At 40.3% G+C, this 19,454-nt stretch overlaps 1 protein-coding gene across 4 annotated transcripts; it reads left to right on the top strand.

Moving 5' to 3' along the window:
- The first annotated feature begins 267 nt into the window (after positions 1-267).
- On the top strand, positions 268-18,684 carry LOC149320029 (protein FAM76B). 4 transcript variants are annotated; one of them, XM_089512799.1, is made up of 11 exons: positions 271-1,055; positions 4,297-4,361; positions 5,935-5,989; positions 6,422-6,577; positions 8,288-8,493; positions 10,526-10,573; positions 11,202-11,282; positions 11,877-12,012; positions 13,961-14,062; positions 15,486-15,612; positions 18,120-18,684. In XM_089512799.1, exons 1-10 carry the CDS (start codon positions 804-806, stop codon positions 15,573-15,575), a joined length of 1,191 nt encoding a protein of 396 aa, XP_089368925.1. In that variant the 5' UTR covers positions 271-803; the 3' UTR covers positions 15,576-15,612; positions 18,120-18,684. The 4 variants fall into 4 exon arrangements, with proteins under 4 accessions (XP_089368927.1, XP_089368925.1, XP_089368924.1 ...); XM_089512801.1 differs by lacking the exon at positions 15,486-15,612 and having other exon boundaries at positions 268-1,055; XM_089512798.1 differs by having other exon boundaries at positions 15,486-18,684.
- The last annotated feature ends 770 nt before the right edge of the window (positions 18,685-19,454 follow it).

The raw sequence follows: 19,454 nt of genomic DNA on the forward strand, positions 1-19,454 counted from the left end.
CTTTGCGTCAGTACGCGCTTGCCTGCGTCACAAGCGTCAGGGGGTAATGATTAACAGGGGAAGCAGCCAATGGGAAAGGGAGCATGTAAAAGACAATCTCAACCGCGATCCAATCAAAACACCAGTGAGGTTATAACGGAGGGGAGGCAAAGAGGGGGAGGACGTTTCTCTCTGTCTCTCTGCCGGCGTAGCCGCAGAAAGGGCTCGGAGTCGGGTTGGGTGACACGTGAGCGCGCTTGCGTCAGAAGCGTCAGGGAGGAAAATGATTGACAGGGAGAGCAGCCAATGGGAAAGGCGGAACGTAGAATTAGAGTCTTAACCATGATCCAATCAAAAGGCCGGCGAGGTTATGACGCCACTCGGCGGAGTGGAGGCAAAGGGAGGGCGACATTTGTCCCCCCTTCTCTCTTGCGCAGCCGCAGAAGTGCTCGGTGACACGTGACGCGAAAGGGCGTGGCCGCGAGGGAGTCCCTCCCAAGGCGACGATTGGACGTTGGGTCAGAAGGAGCCGGGCGCTGATTGGTTGAGACGGCTGGCGCTCCGGGTGGCACGTGACGCGGAAGGGCGGTGCCTTAAGGGAGTTCCTCCCAAAGCGGCTATTGGACGCTGGGTCGGAAGGAGCGGGGCGCTGATTGGCCGAGGCGGCTGGCGCTCCGTTCATTCGCGCTCTGGCTGTTTGTGTGAGGAGAAAGAATCGCGGGGGGGACTCCAAGCGGAAAGGGCCTAACGGTCAGGCGGCGGCGGCGGCGGCTCTCTCTCTGAGGGGCCTTTCGTCCTGCGGCGCTTCCTCGCTGTTGAGGCGGATGGCGACGGCGGGGGCGGCAACATCCGGGAACCCCGGGGCGGCAGCAGCAGCGGCGGCGGCGACGACGACGGCGGCGGCGGTTGTGGGCTCGGTGGCGGCGCCTGCGCTGTACGCGTGCACCAAGTGCAACCAGCGCTACCCTTTCGAGGAGCTCTCCCAAGGACAGCAGCTCTGCAAGGTGCCCCTCGGCTCCGCTGTGGGGCTTCGGAGGGCAGAGGCCGGGAGGTTGTGGCGGTGGCTGCGGACTGCGGTGCGCGAGGGCAGGGCAGGAATAACAACACGAAGCAACCGGGAGAGGGAGAGGGAGAGGGAGAGAAAGGCAACGCAGAGCAGCCAGGCTGTGTTCGTGGTTGGCTGTGTGAAGGGTTTAGGCCACGGGTCGAGAAAGGAAAACACAACATAAACACCCGGGTTGTGTTTGTTGTGGAGGTTGGTCGGTGTGTGAGAGGGGGAATTTTCCTGAAGAAGGAAAACACAACACGAAACAAGTTGTGTTGTTGTTGTTCAGTGGGGGGGGGATTTAGGGCACCACAACCTGAGGAAGGAGAGCACGAAAGAGCTGGGTTGTGTTTGTGGAAGTTGGGCAATGTGTGTGTCAGGGATTGTAGGAGGCCGCAGCTTCAGGAAGGAAAAGACCACACAAAAGCCAGGTTGTGGTTGTTGTGGGTCTGTTTTGTGTAAAGGACGTAGGAGGTTACCACTTGAGGAAGGAAAACACAACACAAAACAACTGTCTTGTGGTTGTTGTTGATGGTCGGTGGGGGTGGGTGGGGAAAAGGCCATGGAAAAGGCAACACAAAACAGCCCTGTTGCGCTTGTTGTTGTGAGTCAGTGTGTAGGGAAAGTTAGGAGGCCACAACCTGAAGTCAGGCCGCCATAAGCAGCCTGGGGCGGCGTGAACAAGGCACAGCCGTGACATAATGGCGGCACCCGTGTGTTCAGGGCGCCACCATTATTGCACCCTCCGTGTGTGCTAGGCTTAGGGGCCGTGCGGTTGGTGCGCAGTGCCCTGACCCTAGCACAGCACACCACTTCGGGCCCATCTGTCCCAGGCCAAAGACATGGGAGTCCTAATGAGGAATCTGAACAGAGGCTACTGTCAGAACAGAAGAGGCAGAAACACAATGGTTCCCAGTTGGCAAAGAGATCAGGCAGGCAAGGCTACATGTCCAACTTATATGCAGACAATGTCATGCAAAGAAGAGGCTTGGAAATAGAAGTTGGAGGAGTGAAGAGAGGAGAAAGGAACGTCCGCCTTCTAAGATACGCAGATGATGCCATAATACTAGGAGAAAACATGACAAATTTGGAACCATTATTAAAGAAGGTCAGGGAAGAAAGTGCAAAGGCAGGCTTACTGGTGAACATAAAGAAAACAACAATCATTACCACAGACGATCTACATAAATTCAATCTAGATAATGAGGGAATGGTAATAATTAAAGATTTCCTGTACCTTGGATCAAACATTGACAAGAAAAGAGATTGCAGTCAAGAAATAAGACTCGGAATGGGAAGGGCAACGGTGAAAGAACTAGACAAGATCCTAAAGAGTAAAGATATACAACTGACCACTAAAGTCAGAATCATAGAAGCCATTGTGTTCCCCATCACCATTTAGAGATGTGAGAGCTGGGCAGTGAAGAAAGCCAATAGGAAGAAAATCAACTCACTTGAGATGTGTGCTGAGGAGGAAGGCCACACGTCTGGATTCGCGGGATCTGAGCAGAGAAGTGGACGATAGGAAGGCTTGGGAATGTCTCATCCATGGGGTCAGCATGAGTCAGTTAATACACACACAAGATCCCCTTGGATGCTGAGCAGCACAGTGCCATTAAAGAAGTGTCTGTCCTTTAAAAATCAGAGCCAAGGTTAAACACAATGGGGGCTTAGGTTTATTTTTGAATTTACTTCACTTATATACCACCTTTCTCCCAAGATGGGACCTAAGGCGGCTTCCAAAAATTGTGTCATCTTTGTAGTTGCCTTCAAGGCATTTATGACGTATGAATGCCGTAAGGGGACCCTATTGTGGAGTTTTCTGGGGCTAAGTGTGTGAGTTAGCCAAGGTTACCCAGTGGGTTTCCATGGCCAAGTTGGATATCAAACCCTGGTCTCCTGCAGTCGCCCAAACCACTGCACTGTGCTGGCTCTCATTGGCTTCAAAAAATAGTAAATTAAAAATGTTTACAATATTTAAAAAAAAAAACAATAAATGTTCCCACAGTAAAGACTATAAAGTTATTAATAATAATACACACAAAAAAGTAAAATTTAAAAAACATTTCCTACTTAGCCCTTAAAAGCCTGCTCATACAGAAACATCTTTGCCTGCTGGTGGAAGGAAAGCAGGGAGGAGGGCCAGGCCAGCCTCCTGTGGGTGGGAGCTTCAAAGGCTTTTGTTTGCAGTTGCTGCAACTGCGTTGTTTTTTTATTTTCTCTAAGGCAAAGAGTAAATAAACCAAGAGACTGCTGAATTAAAGCTGCCTGACACCACTTTTACTGTCATGACTGTCCTACAGAATCCTGAGATTTGTAGTTTGGTGAGGCACCAGAGCTCTCTGATAGACCAGGCTGATTACCTCACCAAACTATATGTTTGAAATAATTTATTCGCAGTGGGTGGGTTCAGCAGGTGAAAGAGTTGCTCTGGTATCTGAAAATTATGCAGTCACTCATCCAAAAAGGAGTATCTGACCAGTCTCCTGAATGTCCAGTTTAATCTAACTGAAGGCAGAGATGCTGACTGCAGAAGTTTCAAGACTTGAAGCCTGCTTTCCTCACATTAATTACGGTGACATATCATGCAGGTGCGCTTCCCTTTCTATACCTTTCCAAGTAGAGATATGTAGAACATAGATCACCTGAAAATTAACTTTACAATTCAAATTCTATATACGTAGATAATTTTCTAGATAATTCTGGGGCACCCACAAGTATAAAGTTGCTTGCTACTGACCACTTTAAAGAGGAATGATTCTACCGGTCCTCATCCAGTTGTATGCTTATGACTACACCTGGATTTAAGTGTATATTGCAGTAGGATTGTGACTGACTCATATTTATATATTGCTTTCAGGGTAGGATTAACAACACTAGTTACTGAGATGTGGTTTGCAGTTTTTTGTTGTCCTCCAAACTCTTGCATATCTAGCTGCTACTGTCTGATAAAGTGAAATGGGCTGCATAGTAAGAGACAAGGAATTCTTTTGCTTTATAAAATGAAATCAAATTTTAGCCACTGAAGTTTGATTTGAAATGTAGATTTGAGGGACTACCACAGAATCCACAAGACAGATTCATGATCCACAAGGTCCATTTCTTGTAAGAGGTGAATTATTTTTTGCAGCTTAGAACTTGTTAACCTACTTGTCGAATCCTCTTGGTAGCAGATTTTAGCAATTTGTTATATCAATTTGTGATCTAAAATAAGATGAACTTCTATTTGTTTCAATTTAGCAAAATAATACTGCTGTCTTTTTTCTTTCTAGGAATGTCGCATTGCCCATCCTATTGTAAAATGTACTTACTGTCGATCAGAGTTTCAGCAAGAAAGGTAAGTCTTTTCTGTGTTTCATACTTACACACAAACAGTTTTTGTTGGGACAGAAACGGAATGGCATACTACTTCTTTCCAACCACATTTTAGCTCATCCCTACTACAAAGGAATGAGGAAAATGCTGTCCACCTCTGCTTCATTCACATGGGTCTCTCCAGCATGTTCTCCAACATCCCTACATGGATTTCTCAGGGTCACATCATATATTACTATATTAGTATATCTCCTTATTGTGAACATCTAGAAATTATTTGAGGAAGGGAGGTTTTTGTTAGTGTAGAAAATGTTAAATTCAATTAAATTTTAAAATTTAAAATTAAATTTTAAAATACAGGGACATATACTACAGTTTTTTATGGGTTTTATGTTCTAAGCTACTTACATTTTATTATATCAAGTGATATACAGATATTATAAACAAATAATAGTTGTTCAGAATTTCAATGTCTGTCTTTCAGTGTTCTTATTTGAATTCCTGATAAGGTATATCTAGCTATATTTTTTCCTAATTTATGCTCATGCACTCTGAGCAACCTTAGGAGGGAGGTTGGGAGTAAATGGCATAATGTGTGGTCTTCCCTTTTGCCTCAAATTAACCAGGATTTTCTTTGGTTAACCAAAGCTTGTAATTGGGGTTTATAGTTGGCTTCAGATATCACTTACTAATAAATATTACTGAATGATGTAATGTTTAGTTCTTGTTAAATGTTAGTATAGTCAAGTTTTCAAAGAGGAGATCAGTAGTGTAGTTTATTAGCAAAGGGAGAATATGTCTTAGGTGTAGAAGGCTCCAGGTTCTGTCTCCAGCATCTTCAGGCAGAACTAAGAAATCCCTTTCCAGAAACACAGGGGAGCTGCTACCAATAAGCATGAACTAGATTGAACAGACCAATATTGAGACTTGGTATAAGACTCCCAGTAAGTATATGTTCTTAAGAAGGTCGACTCGTCCTGCAGCCTACTTACTGTTTATTAATCACAGCTAAACATGTGCAGTACCTATACCAGCTGTTTGGAGGATTATTGTTGCAGTTTATTATGTTTCTTTTGTCCTATGCTTTAAACTGATAAAAAATAATCCTGTGTATTTTGGTCTGTTTTCATCAAGAATACTTAAATATACTCAGCAGATTTTATACTACTCAGTACATACATTTCAATTTTAAAAGGTAACTAAATGAAGTTCTGTCTGAAGTGAATTCTTAGCCATGTTTTTAAGAGATTTCACTGGTTAAGATGGTTTGATAAGAAATTTTGCTTTATGTTTCAGAATGTTCAAATTGCACATTGTCTTATTTTAGACATAAATTTCTATAGGATGCAACAATCTAAGCTATGCCACAACCAAATGAACTACACAAATCCCCACGCCCCCCCCCCCAGCTTGAAATCAATTCCTTTTTCCAGCTTTCCACTGTAGTATTCCCCCTTTGGGAAGCATCTAGGGACATATTTTTATTCATGTTATTCAGTTCACCAAGTGATATGTCTGATTGCTTCATTTTGTCAATTAGCATTGTAAACTGTAACAAAGAAACTGAAAAAGTAAATTTGTTAATTTTTTTTCAGCAAAACGAACACAATATGCAAGAAATGTGCCCAAAACGTTAAGCAGTTTGGAACAGTGAGTTAATTATATCTTTTCAGGGGGAGTGGGCTGCTAAAGTGGTACAGATTTCAATTATATTGATTGTGATTTCCTTTGGCACCCCAACCTAAGTGAAATCTGAAGTGTGCATAATGGGATGGAAACATTTTAGCAACCAAAACACTTTCTTCACTTTCTTCTGCTGATGATAACTGGGAACTTCATGTCCTCCATGTGTGTTCAATTTCAGGCAATTCCATTCACTTCAAATAAACTGAGCTGTTTAATTTCTTGCTTCAGTTTTAAAATGTAGCAGCCACAACAAGCAAACATGGTCTGTTGGTGAAATCTATCCTAAACAGCCATGTATAGAAGGAATAGTTCTGTGTTTTAGTGACTGGATTGTTGAATAAAATACCAACAATTTTTTTTTAAAGAATAGCATTTCAAACTTGTTCTCTTTTCCAGCCAAAACCTTGTCAGTACTGCAACATCATTGCAGCTTTTATTGGCACAAAATGTCAGCGCTGTACAAACTCTGAGAAGAAATATGGGCCACCTCAGACTTGTGAACAGTGTAAGCAGCAATGTGCTTTTGATCGCAAAGAGGAAGGAAGAAGAAAGGTATACACTTGTTTTGTTGCTCAATTGCCTATCTTTGCTTTTCATCTCTTCTGGTATATATAAAAAGGGTGTTCCTCCAGTGCTGTCAACATTTGGTGGACATTACTTGTAAAACTCTTGATCAGCCATTGAAGACAGAAGTGAATCCTTGCTTTGTTGCCTAATAATATATGAATTGGTGATGTAGTGTAGATCAGATCTTGATCTGTATATAGGTAAAAACTGAGTGGTGAATGCCCCTCATTGAGCTTTAAATAGTGGAGCAGTGTGGATACTAAGTGTGAAGAAATACAGGTAAACACTATAAAGTTAGAATTGTTCAAGCCACTGTATTCCTTATAGCCTTGTACAGCTGTGAGTGCTAGACAGTGAAGAAAGCAGATAGGAAGAAAATTAATTCATTTCAGATGTGGTGCTGCAGAAGGGTGCTGATGATTCCATGCACAGCTAAAAAGACAAACAAATAGATCCTGTAACAGGACTCTCCCTGGAAGCCAAGAAGACTAAACTGAGGCTGTCATACTTCAGCCACATAAGAAAACATGACTCATTAGAAAAGACAAATGAGGCTGGGGAAAATGGAGGGAAGTATAAAGAGAGGAAGACCACATGCCAGATGGATAGACTTAATGAGGGGGTTCACGGGCCTGAGCCTGCAGGACCTGAGCAGGGAGATAGAGTATAGATGGAATTAGAATCATAGAATTGGAAGAGACCAACTCTATGATTTTATGATTCTAATTCCAGAATTGGAGACATCTCATTCACAGGGTTACCATGAGTCAAGATCAGCTTGAAAGCTTGTAAGAACAACAAAGTTACTTTACCATGTGCCTTTGAGCCATTTGATATAATTCCCAAAGATTCATGGTTTATGGTTTTTTTGTGGGTTTTTTGGGCTATGTGGCCATGTTCTAGAAAATCTAGAAAAACCCACAAAAAACCATGGATGCCAGCCATGAAAGCCTTCGACTTCACATTCATGGTTTAATCAGCTTCACTAGAGCTACAAGCTGTCCAGAGGATGCATTATTTCATTATATCATGATTAATGTTTGAATACTGAAGGCTTCATTAAGGTCAGTTGAAAACTTTACCAAAAGTTTTTGTGAATTATGGACAAAGGCTTGTTTAACAGCAGTTTTAGCTGTTCTTAAATACATCACTGTTAGAACCTAAGACGAGCTATGCCATACTCAGAAATCAGGTGAAAAGCCTACAGACTAGATCCCATGAGAGATTTTTTGCTCCTGAAACTCTTAGCACTTGCTAATGAAAGATGAAAATGTTACCTAATTTTCTATTTTGGCTCTGAAGGTCTAAGCTAGAGAGTTGAGAGGTTCCCTGGAACAGTGTAAGAGGTGAACTTGGAAGCAAGAGAGGAAAGATGAAAGGACAGAATAAATTCCCCTCCCCCCATTAGTGGGAAAGTCTGGAAAATTAAAGGGTGTTCTGTCCACAAAAGGAATACCGTCCATAGGATATGTCAGTCCTGATCTACCCAAAACAAATTTTAGAAAGCTGCTCAGCGGAAAATTCAAAGTGCTTCATTTCACGTGATGCTGATGTCTGCTGTAAATTTTAACTTGTTAATAAACTCTTCATGCAAGAATAGCAGCAGTAGTATTTGATCATTTTATTTTGGCTGTTGTGTGTCTTTTTAGCACTGAGTACGTGTAACATAACTTGCTGCGAATGATTTCCCAAAAGGTTGATGGGAAGCTGTTGTGTTGGCTCTGTACTCTGTCCTACAAAAGAGTACTGCAGAAGACCAAGGAACAACGGAAGAGCTTAGGGTCTTCACAGACAAATTCCTCCTCCACAACTCTAACTGAAAAAGACCAGCATCATTTGAAACACCACCACCATCATCGTCATCATCACCATCACCATCGTCACAGCAGTGGCCATCACAAGTAAGTGCTATGCATCTTTGTGGAAAGGGTTGCCCTGTTGCCCTTATTCACTATTAAAACAAAATAAGCTTTATTTTGTCAGTGGAAGAAAGTGTTCTTAACGTTTTCATGTTCTCTAATTTGAAAGTACAATGTGACAAGCTCTACTAAAAATGCTTTTTGTATATTAAAAATATAGCTTAGGATGCAAAGAACTGCCTAATTAGTTCCACATGTCTAAGGGACCTTTCCACTTATATTTCTTGAAAAAAAGGAACTCTATGATGTATTATCAACTGCTTTCCAAACAGGTTTGAAAATCAGATTGTCATAAAAAATGGTAAAGGGGCCTGCTGTTCAAAGAGAACCACAGTTCTCACAGGTGAAGTCCTGCCACAACTGCTAGGAATTGTACTTGTGTAGCTAGCTCAGTGTGTTCTTAGTTTGTGCATACCACATGCAGTAGTCAAGAAAAATTGACTTGAAAGGTGAATTCTTCCTTTTAATTCAGCTAGTGTGTATAGCCAGTTTATAAAGCATCATCACTTTCTGGATAATAATTACACTCATCCCTCCACATTTCCTGGTGTTACGGGCCCAGGAACCCCTGTGAATGTGGAAAAACTGCAAATAACAAAAACACTGTTTTTACCCAAGAGATTTCTAGGTCCTCCAGTGCAACTCTATGATCAACATCTGCCAGACATTGACCATAGAATTGTGCTGGAGAAGTTACAAATGCCTAGTGGAGTGTTCTTTCTAGAAATCTCTAGGTCCTTCAGTGCAACCTTTGGTTAAATTTGACCATAGCATTCCACTGGAGGACCTAGATATTCCTAGAGAGAACATGTTAATAAAATCCATGAATAATCAGATCCACAAAAGTCAAAGCTACAAATGTGGAGGGACGAGTGTAGTTGCACAAATGTGTGTGAATCACAATGCAGATTCTAAATAAGATGCACTGTGATGAAAGTTCATGTGCCCTGAAACATTTTGTGTAGAAGCAAGTTGATTATGATAACCAAGAGCTTTCCAAGTTCTGCTTTCAATACCCCAACATTTTTTATGTGTCACACCTTCTTTTGGAATTCAAGGCAGCTTTCACAGATTCCAAGACAATCTCCTATTGAGGGACATGGCTACGTTGGACCTTCCCGGTTTAGCTAGGTGAAGGCATCATATGTCTTCAGGTACCCCTAAGGCATGTTAATAATTTTCTTGACCAGGGGCCAATATGCATGGGCCAAAAGGTTTTTTCCCAGCATCATGTCATCCTGTCCAGATGATTAGCTCTGGGCCAGGATCAGTGAGTCTGGATACCAATCCTGGCCCAAAGGGCCTTAATCTGGTTCAGAAAGACCTGCTGTTTGTTGTGGAGTTCACAGCGACAGCTGGCAGACCAGATGGCCCAATGCCACTGTCGCAGTTGCATCTTCTCTGAAGGCCCCCGCCATAGCCTTTGATGTTGGAAGGGGGCGCCTGGCCATGTGAGTGCAGCCAGGCATCTTGTTTTCCACCCTTAAGGACAATGACAGGCTTTCAGAGAAGACCCGAAGATAGGTAAGGGGTTTGTGATTGCAGTAGATCCATGGTGCAGCAGTGTGTGGGCTTGTGAACAATTCCTGCTGCAGTGCCAGCCCAGGGGGCTGACCCAGGTCAAAACTAGGGGCAGGATACCAAGGGCTTGGTCTGTGGTATCCTGCCCATCTGCTCAGGCTCCAGGATGGGGCTGGGGAAGAGAACCTTGTGCAGGCTCTGCTCCTTTGAGGAAGAGAGTTTCAAAGAGTGATATGGAGAGACTGATATATCAAGTCCACATTAGCATATAATGTTTAGTGACTCCAGTACTGGTGGGTTCCAGATGATTCTAGAGACTCATGGTTTTTTATTATATTATTTTCATTATATGATTTTCATGGAGACAGGCACACATCTGGTGGAAAAGTAGTAAATACTTGTTTTGCAAGCACTGCTGGGATGTAATGGTTGAACCTGTTATGTGGTCTCTTCCAACTCTATGATTCTATGATCCTTCTATTTTGTGTTTCAGAATCAGCAGTCTGAGTCCAGAACAAGATCAGGGATTGTGGAAACAGAGGTAAGTGCTATTATTATTATTATTATTATTATTATTATTATTATTATTATTACGACTACTACTGCTACTATTACTTGAATGTCCTGCTGTTTGTACACATGAGGGATAGGGAATCAGTTCAAGGTTCCTATTCTTTTATGGGGAACCTTCCAGCAAAGCCTCCCCAGAATTAAGGGATACCAATAGTAAAAGAAGTAGGACCAAATCCCTCTTCCTCTTCCCTCCCCACCAAGAGAAGTTTTATAAAATACTATTTTTTCTTCAGTGGGACAAATTTATAAATCCTAATTGCTGCCCAAAGGGAAGATTTTGAAATTGCCATGGAGATTGGGGAGGTTGCAATGTAAACAATGTTTAATCATTCCATCCCCAGCATTGCCTCCCTGTTTGCAAATGTCCCTCTGTGTGGCAAATGGCCTTTATCAGAAGCCTCCATTGGTGTCATTGAAAGATTTTATAAAGTGAAATATCTGGGATGTAGGATAGGACGTCACAGGAGTATGTTACCAGAATATAAAAGTTTCCCACCCTTCTATTAAATCTTGATCAAATTATTTAGAAATCTGTGTGATAATATATTGTGAAAATATAATCACACATAGTATGAGATTGTCTTGTGTGTTTTCAGCCATAAATCCTCTGCAGCTATTCAGAATGAAACTCCAAAGAAAAAACCCAAAATGGAATTCAAGCCATCTAATGGAGATAGGTAAAGAATATAATCTCCCTTACAAATTTTTCCTTTCTGTTGAATAGAACATTGGTTTTAACAAAGTGTGGTTGATTTGTTTCATTTATCTTTTTCATTTGATTCAAAATCAGGCAGCACGCTAACACTTAGTTTCTTTATTTCTTTGGCCATATGCCTTAATATATTCTTTATTGAAGAGTCCAGTTTCTGAGAATTTGGGTATGATGCCCTAAAATTAGAGTAAAAGAAATCTAATGCCTCTGGAATTAGCAGTTTAGTTGTGCATACCTTTGACAAGATTCTTAGAAACAAACTTAGTTCCAAGTACACTTTGATAAATTAAGAAAATTGAATGCTGATGGCTCCCATACATCAGTTGGAACTGATGTAAAAGACAACTGCTTTGTTTAGCAAGTATTTGATCCTTTGAAAGTTATTGCTTAATTGTATTTCAGCAAACATACATAATGTGTGCCGTTAGTAAGCTGATTTTCCAGTTTCATCAACTTCTGTCAAGTATATTATATTTGTCATGGATATTTTGGAAAGTGTTAGCTTTAAACAGTACAATTTGTTTTTTCTCTCATGGTCACAACTTGTTTACTTTTACAGTAATTCTATAAATCAGTCAGCAGACAGCGGAGGTACTGACAACTTCGTTCTTATAAGTCAGTTGAAAGAAGAAGTGATGTCACTGAAACGTCTGTTGCAGCAAAGAGATCAAACTATTCTAGAAAAAGATAAAAAGGTGAAAACCTTAATGGTTTAATTAGCTAATTCATCTAAATGTTCCTTTTGCCAAAAAAAAGTTTGTCAAATTTGCATGAATCCAGAATTCATCCACAATGGATTTTGCTCATATGTCATCTAAAAGAGTAAGCTTCAGATGCTCTTGCTTGTCCTAGAGGGTCCAGTTCTGTCTTTGGAATAGGGAAAAGAGAAGGAACTCTCCCAGCCAGCTTGCAGAAGGGATGCTGTGCCTCCCCCTCCTACTAGTACTTAGGCGCGTTACAGACGCACCGAAGGGGCGTAGTAGGGTTAGGAAGGGGCGTCCTCAACCCTAGTACGGACTGAATCTGTACAAAATGGCGGCACCCATCCACACGGGGGCCCCCATTTTGACATTGCGGACGCATAGCGTCTGGATGTTGCGCGGCGGAAGTGATGCCACGAGTGCGCGACTAGCGCCTCACAGCGCCACTTCCGAGTCACAGAAAGAAGCGCCATTTCAGCGCTTCTTTTCAGCTGCGTCCGGGAACCACGCGGTTTGGCCGCTGCTGTTCCCAGGCACAGCAACCGGCGGCGGCGGCAGAGCACCCTTCTTGGGCGCTCTGTAACGCCCCTTAGTAATGCCTTATGTGATGCCCCATCTCTAGCTTACTCAATGAACCAGAAAGGGTTTAATAATACCAAAAATCTATGGCAGGGGAACATACAATAGGAGACCCTGACACCTTATGTGTAACAAATCTGTACAATGTTAATTAGGAAACTGCATAATACCGTTTTGAAAATTGCAAACACTACATGAGTACATTTTTCACAAGCAGATGCATCTGTCTGTTTCTGAAGGTGCAGGCCTTACTGTATGTCCACTCTGTCAAAGCCATAACTGTCATAATTTATGCTGTTCTGTGGTTTGTATAATCTTAATTTTATCATTCAATATTTTAACTTTATTAACTTCTGTATTCATACTTTTACCAAAGTATTACTGTATATACTCATGTATATGTCTAGAAATTTAAGTCAAAAAATTGACCTCAAAAACTTGAGTCAACTTATCCACAGGCCAATATAAGTACTGTACTTCAGCTTTTATTTTAAAAAAGAAACCATCCTCTGGAGAAAGGCAAAAGTTTAATCTGTCTTGGAAACACTGACCTCCTCTGTTCTCTTATCCATCCAGCCTTTAATTTGAGCACAAACAGTTATCCCTGCTGGAATTCTGTACAGACTTTGGCATCGTTTTCCTTTCCTTCGTCCTTTACATCCTTTGTTACATACCCTTAAGTTTTACCCTCAACATAATAATAATAATAATAATAATAATAATAATAATAATAATACATTTTATTTATAAACCGCTATTCCGCAATGCTCATAGCGGTGTACAGTAAAAAATTGCAATACATATCCAAGAGACATAACAAAATCTATGGTTTTGGCCCCCAAATTTGCCCTCGACTTATATATGAGTTTGACTTACAATCGAGGATATACGGTATGTAGTTTTTAAGCTATTATTTTTAAATATGTTACCTGCCTTGAGTTCCATTGTTAGGAGAAAGGTGAGATATAAATGAATATAAGTATGATTATTTACCAATGCCTAAATTTAGTAAGCAAGACTTAACTAGTTTCTTTATTCAGCAGCATCTTGGTGCTTCATGCAGCATTAACAGCAGTTACATGGTTAAAGTCTATGCCACAGACAAAATGTGAGGATAATGAATTCCAAACATAATTCTATTATGTTTTACAGATACAATATCTGTTTTATTTGTACAAATAAAATGTTTATGCTGTATGATTATTTCTTGTACTGTTCTTCAAACCAGCAGAGGAAATAGGACATGATTTACTGTTAAATCTACTAAAGCAGATATAAAAACTTGTCATGTTATTATGTGTGAGTTGAAGTTTTAAAGCACATATGGAATGGCATTTTTAAAGATCTGAATTGTTTTTCTTAGTTGACAGAGTTAAAGGCTGATTTTCAGTACCAGGAGTCAAACTTGAGAACAAAGATGAACAGTATGGAGAGAGCTCACAAGGAGACTGTAGAACAGCTACAGGTAAATGGCATTAATTTAGACACAATAACATGAGGACAAGAGTTCCTCATATGAGAGCAAACATTAGGTAGCACCAAGAAGTGAAACTCAAAGTGGAACTCTGTGCTGATATGAAGCTTTGCAGATACGTGTTTGATCAGCTCTCCCTGGTATCTATTAAGTATCAGATCAAACAGGTTGTGTTCAAGGAATTAGCTTGAAGACTGACTTAATGTCCCCAAATTTGCTTCTTAGATTTCTCATATACTGTATTTTCTGGCGTATAAGACTACTTTTTAACACAGGAAAATCTTCTCAAAAGTCAGGGGTCGTCTTATACGCCGGGTGTTGTCTTATAGAGCAGGTGCTGAAACCTCCAAGCTGGACTGGAGAATCTGCGATCGCCGCATATGGTGGGGGAACTCAAATAAGGCCGTGGCTGCATCCCCACTGTATGTGGCGATCGCTGTACAAGTACGGTAGAAGAAAATCCACTCACTAGGATTCGTGGAAAGAAGTGACTTAATGTGGTCCTGATGACAAGGTGAGGGGGCGCATCACCGGGAAGGTGTAAGTGAAGGGTGGAGCAAGCTGCAGGCATCCAGGACGCCTGGGGTATGGAAAAAAGAGCTGTGTTTGTGCTACCGCTCTGATAGTCTTGGAGACAGGCAGGGAGAGCTGACCAATCCAAGCAGGCTTTGTATAAAACAAGTTTTCCTGCTAAGTACCTGCATGTCATAAGCATTGGAATTAAAATTACCATATTGAAATCCAATCTAATGTTTTTTTTTAAATTTTTATTTGGTGTGCATTGAGGTAGTCTTATACGGCGAGTATATACCAAAATCTATATTTTAACTGGAAAAGTTGGGGGGTCGTCTTATATGCCCAGTCGTCTTATATGCCGGAAAATACAGTACATTTCTTGCCTTTTTATTGTATGATGGAAAGAAAGCATTTCACTTAGGGATATTATTGTAGTGCACTCACATGTTCATTATTATGGCCATTGAATTAATAAATGCATCATAACTCAGTAATAGTTGTGGGACTACTTTTGTTACAGGCATTTTGAGCAGAATGCAAAAGAAGGTTGCAATATATAATTGTGTATCTTTTACCTTGCTGGGTGCAATCAATTGTGTATCAATTGTGGCAGTGCCTTAGGCAAAGTATTTTCATCATCATGCTTCTTAAGATACCCAGTTTACAGGTGCATCCAGATGTCTCAATTGTATTGTACAAGGCATGTACACTATCCCTTGTGTAACATGCACTGGTCATTTCTATTGTACATGGTAAAGGAAATTAGCCAGCTCATTCTGCTATTCACATTGCTTTGTATGTTAAGTTTTTTTACTCTACACTCCTTTCCAGGCAAAGGGTTTCTGGAGACAAGGGCCAACATTTCAGTTTTGACATTCTGTCTGTTGTTATTTTTCAGGCAAAAAACAGAGAGCTACTCAAACAGGTTGCAGCATTATCAAAAGGCAAGAAGTTTGACAAAAGTGGGAATATGCTGACATCTCCCTAAGTCACTGGCTTTTTGCATGAGTGTTAATATTCAGAAGGTAAATGACTCTGTGGAAACGTTTTAGAAGCCTGTGTAGTAGGAAAAATATTTTTGCACAGAGTAGTTGGCATGTTTTCCTACACTTTTTTGTAACTGATAATGCAGTGGGATTTTTTAAAGTTTAAACCAGTTGGATTCAAACACTTCAGCTGGCTTGAAGAAAGTGGTTAAAAAAAACCAATTTATACTGGAGGGGACGTCTTGCCAGTTATTGGTGATGAGTAAGAGTGCTCTTATTTTTAGCCACATCATGCAATAATAAATACATGAATGGCAGCAACTTGACAGAGTAATCCTCTAAGCACTGCCTTTGTGAAGACTTCTTAATTTAAATTGAATTAATACAGAGCACCTGGACAGGAGCAGAACTTGCCTAGGAGCTATGTAGACTCACATTCTAAAATATATAAATCCATCAACATATCACTATCCTACCAGGGACTAGCTCACAAACAGAAGGGAATACTGGATACCTGGCAGCTGTGCTTTTTATCTTTTGGTCAAGTAAAAAAATGTTGAAGAGTTCATTGAATCTTGGTGCTTTTATTATAAGAAGCTTAAACCTATAAATATATGTAAAAGAATTTTAACAATTTTATTCTTAGTGATAACTGGTGTTTTGCATTTCTTGTGATAGAAATTTAAAGAAATTCTCTATTGTAAGTAACAGAAGAAAATGTGTTTTTTTGAAAATATACTGTAGACTTTTCTCTTGCAAGTGCCTTTCCTCCCAACTGTTTATTTATAGGAATGTTGGTATTTTGTATATAAGGGTGTTTTTTTTTCTTTTAAAGAAATCATGTTTAAGTGTTTCTCCATGTGTGTGTATATACATAATATATGTACAAAAGAATCACATGCTAAGATCATAGTTGTAAGGATGCTAGTGAAGGTGCTATAAAATGGCAGGCAATGATTTTTTCCCCCACTATAGATAAATGTAACATGTCTGTGTAGAGAGTATTTGTCTTAACTCTTGTTGTGCCTAATTTAATATTTTTTTGCCACACTAAATTGTAGGGCTTCTAAAATATATTTCTTCTAATTTAGCTAATTTACATTGTATTTTCAGTGGTGCATTTTAAATTAAAATTAGCAGAAACAGTATTTGAACTGTAACAAATGTTTCTTTTGATAACACAAAGCCTTTATTTAAATGTCCAGATTAACCTGCCTTTTCATTTCTCTGTAATAAGGAAACAGCAGCCCGCCCGCCCCATCAGAAGTTTTACCAAAAACCAAGGGTGTACACAGTAGTTTTGTGGCAAATAACTTGGGAGCCAAAGGAAATGTCCCTAGAAAAGTCCCTGATTTCTTCATGTGGAGAACAAAAGCACCAGCCCTGTGGGTTGCACAACCCTCACTGGAAGACTGGCTGTAAGTAAGCCATGTAGTTCAAGTGGAATCAGTTCAGGCCGAAGCACCACATGCACTAAGAGTTGGATGAGCCTAAGCAGAATGTCTCATTCCCAATAAGAGGCCATGCAGATATGCCCTAGGTCAGTGGCTTTCAGACTTGGATTCCTGGTAACATATGGAGTTATCTGAAGGAAAAGATGTCTTTTCTGCCACAACTGATCTTCAGCTCAAAATCCAGCTGCTGTGGGTGCTGTCCCAGTTAATTCAGGGCAGTGGTAAGGCCTAAAAGATCTGGCTAGAAACCAGCTGACCACCCCCTCCATACATGTCACTTGTGTTTTGCACAAAAGATCTGCAGCAGGTAGGCAAGAAGTTCTTCAGCAGGTCCATCAATGTGCAAATTATTTTCCCTAAGGCAGAAAGTTTTGACAGGCACTGTCTGAAAGGAATGGTGTGTATTGTAATTTTAAAAACAAACAAACCATCGTTTTTTGTGGTGTTTTCGAGCTATGTGGCCATGTTCTAGAAGAGTTTATTCCTGACGTTTCACCATCTGTGGCTGGCTACATAGCCTGAAAACCCCACAAAAAACTATGGCTGCCAGCCATGAAAGCCTCCGACTTCACAAACAATGATGGGAATACAGATGGTTAGAAAAGTCACAGCTCATTGCAAAAAGCATGGTTTTCATCTGCTTAAAAATAAAGCTTTTCCGTACAATGGGAAATCTCTGTAGAAGGGTGCTCAAGTTAACACATGTAGGAGTTGCACTTCTAGCGAGCATTTACATGATTTTGGGCCTCCAGCTGCCTGAGGATTGGGAGGATTTATTCCCAAGAGACTACTGAATAATTGTAATTTGAAAAGAGACAAACAGCTGCTTTCTACAATATTAAGATTTTTTTAAAAAAATTGTACAATAAGATGAACTTTGTAAATGTATAAATACTGTTTGTTGATCTTAGATGATGATACAGCTAGGGTAGAACATCTTGCTGCTATCCTATTGGACTGTTCACTCATTTCAAATTTGGTTGTGTGAATTTTTTTAATTCCTGACTTCCATTTCAGAGTATTTTGATACTTTTTTCCCAGTTGAATGACTACCTGTAACTGGTGGATTTGTTGTTTTAAAAAAATTCACAGGAAATCAGTTGACTTTCTGATCAAGTCGTTTTCAGTGAAACCTGCTTATGCTGCAACAGGAACATTCTAGAGGAAGAGATCTGATGTTTCAGTTTTTGAAGTAAGGGGGTTATACAAGGGCCATCATGAAAACATTTGCAGACTTCACAGTGTTTGGAGAATCTTTTTTCATTTTTGTTTTTTAATTATATAACCTCTCTAACTTTTAAAGGCTAGAAACTAGCAAGTGAAATCTTGGGAATTGTAGGTTATTTTCCAAACGAATTTTTTAATATAGCCTTTCGAGGTGAAACATTGTACTTACGTGCATCTAAGTCAGTTTTTTAGCTGTTAGCATTGAACAATAAGCATTTCACTTGGGCTTGAGTTATTTATGTATTTTAAGCCTGTGAATATTGCAGTTTCTTTTTAGTTACAGTGTCTGTCCATTCTGGGGTGAAGCTGTTCGGGTTGCTACATGTGTATATACTGTTGAAATTCTGTACGGGCACACATGTTGACAGTCGACATTTTTGTACTCTTTTCTAAACCCAATATTTCACAATAAAAGCTTGTTAAAAGATCAGCACAATCCCATTATTTCATTCACAGTTTCTTGAACTATTGTTGGATTCTCTCCTTCCAAGACTGAAGGAAGGGGAAATTGCTGATGTCATCTTAGATCATAACTTTGATCTGGATTCATCATGTTGGCCAGGATGGGAGTGGCCTGAAGCTCATGGTGGAGCACATGCAGGAAATCCCAAATCACATCCTCATTCTATCCAAGGCAGGCTAGGAAAGAATTCTTCATGAAATCTCATAGAGCCTCTGCTAGTCAGTGTTGGCAATACTGAGCTAGATGGACCAGTCTGTTCCTGTGCTCAAAGAAACCATTAGCTGGGACTGAAAATGCTATTTTATGCATTCACGGATTTGTAAGGTCATGTAGAACTTTGCTTCTATACCAGTGGAAAGCAAATTTCCCTGCATTACAACATCCTTTTGAAACACACTTTCTGTAGGTTGCTTTCAAAAAGCACATGCCCCAAAATATATCCACCTTGGACACTTGAAACTCTTTCTACCGTTTCCTAATTCTGTCAGGCAGTACTATTGGAAACAATACGACAACCATTGAAAAATCTCAAAGAGTCTGATGGTTTATTCTGAAGATTGTTTCATTTCTCTTCTGATTGCTAGAACCTTCCATTTCAAATACATTTATTTTTTATATATATAAACTTTCAACCACAAATTGTCTCTTATACACAAACTACCACATGCTTTTAATCAGTTCTACCACAATGTGTGTTTATAGTTGTCATGGGAGGTAGGAGCAATTCTTAACTTAAG

This window comes from Sceloporus occidentalis, unplaced genomic scaffold, assembly GCF_023333645.1.
Source record: "Sceloporus occidentalis isolate IW3139 unplaced genomic scaffold, rSceOcc1.0.p SCAF_2, whole genome shotgun sequence".
Lineage (NCBI taxonomy): Eukaryota > Metazoa > Chordata > Lepidosauria > Squamata > Phrynosomatidae > Sceloporus > Sceloporus occidentalis.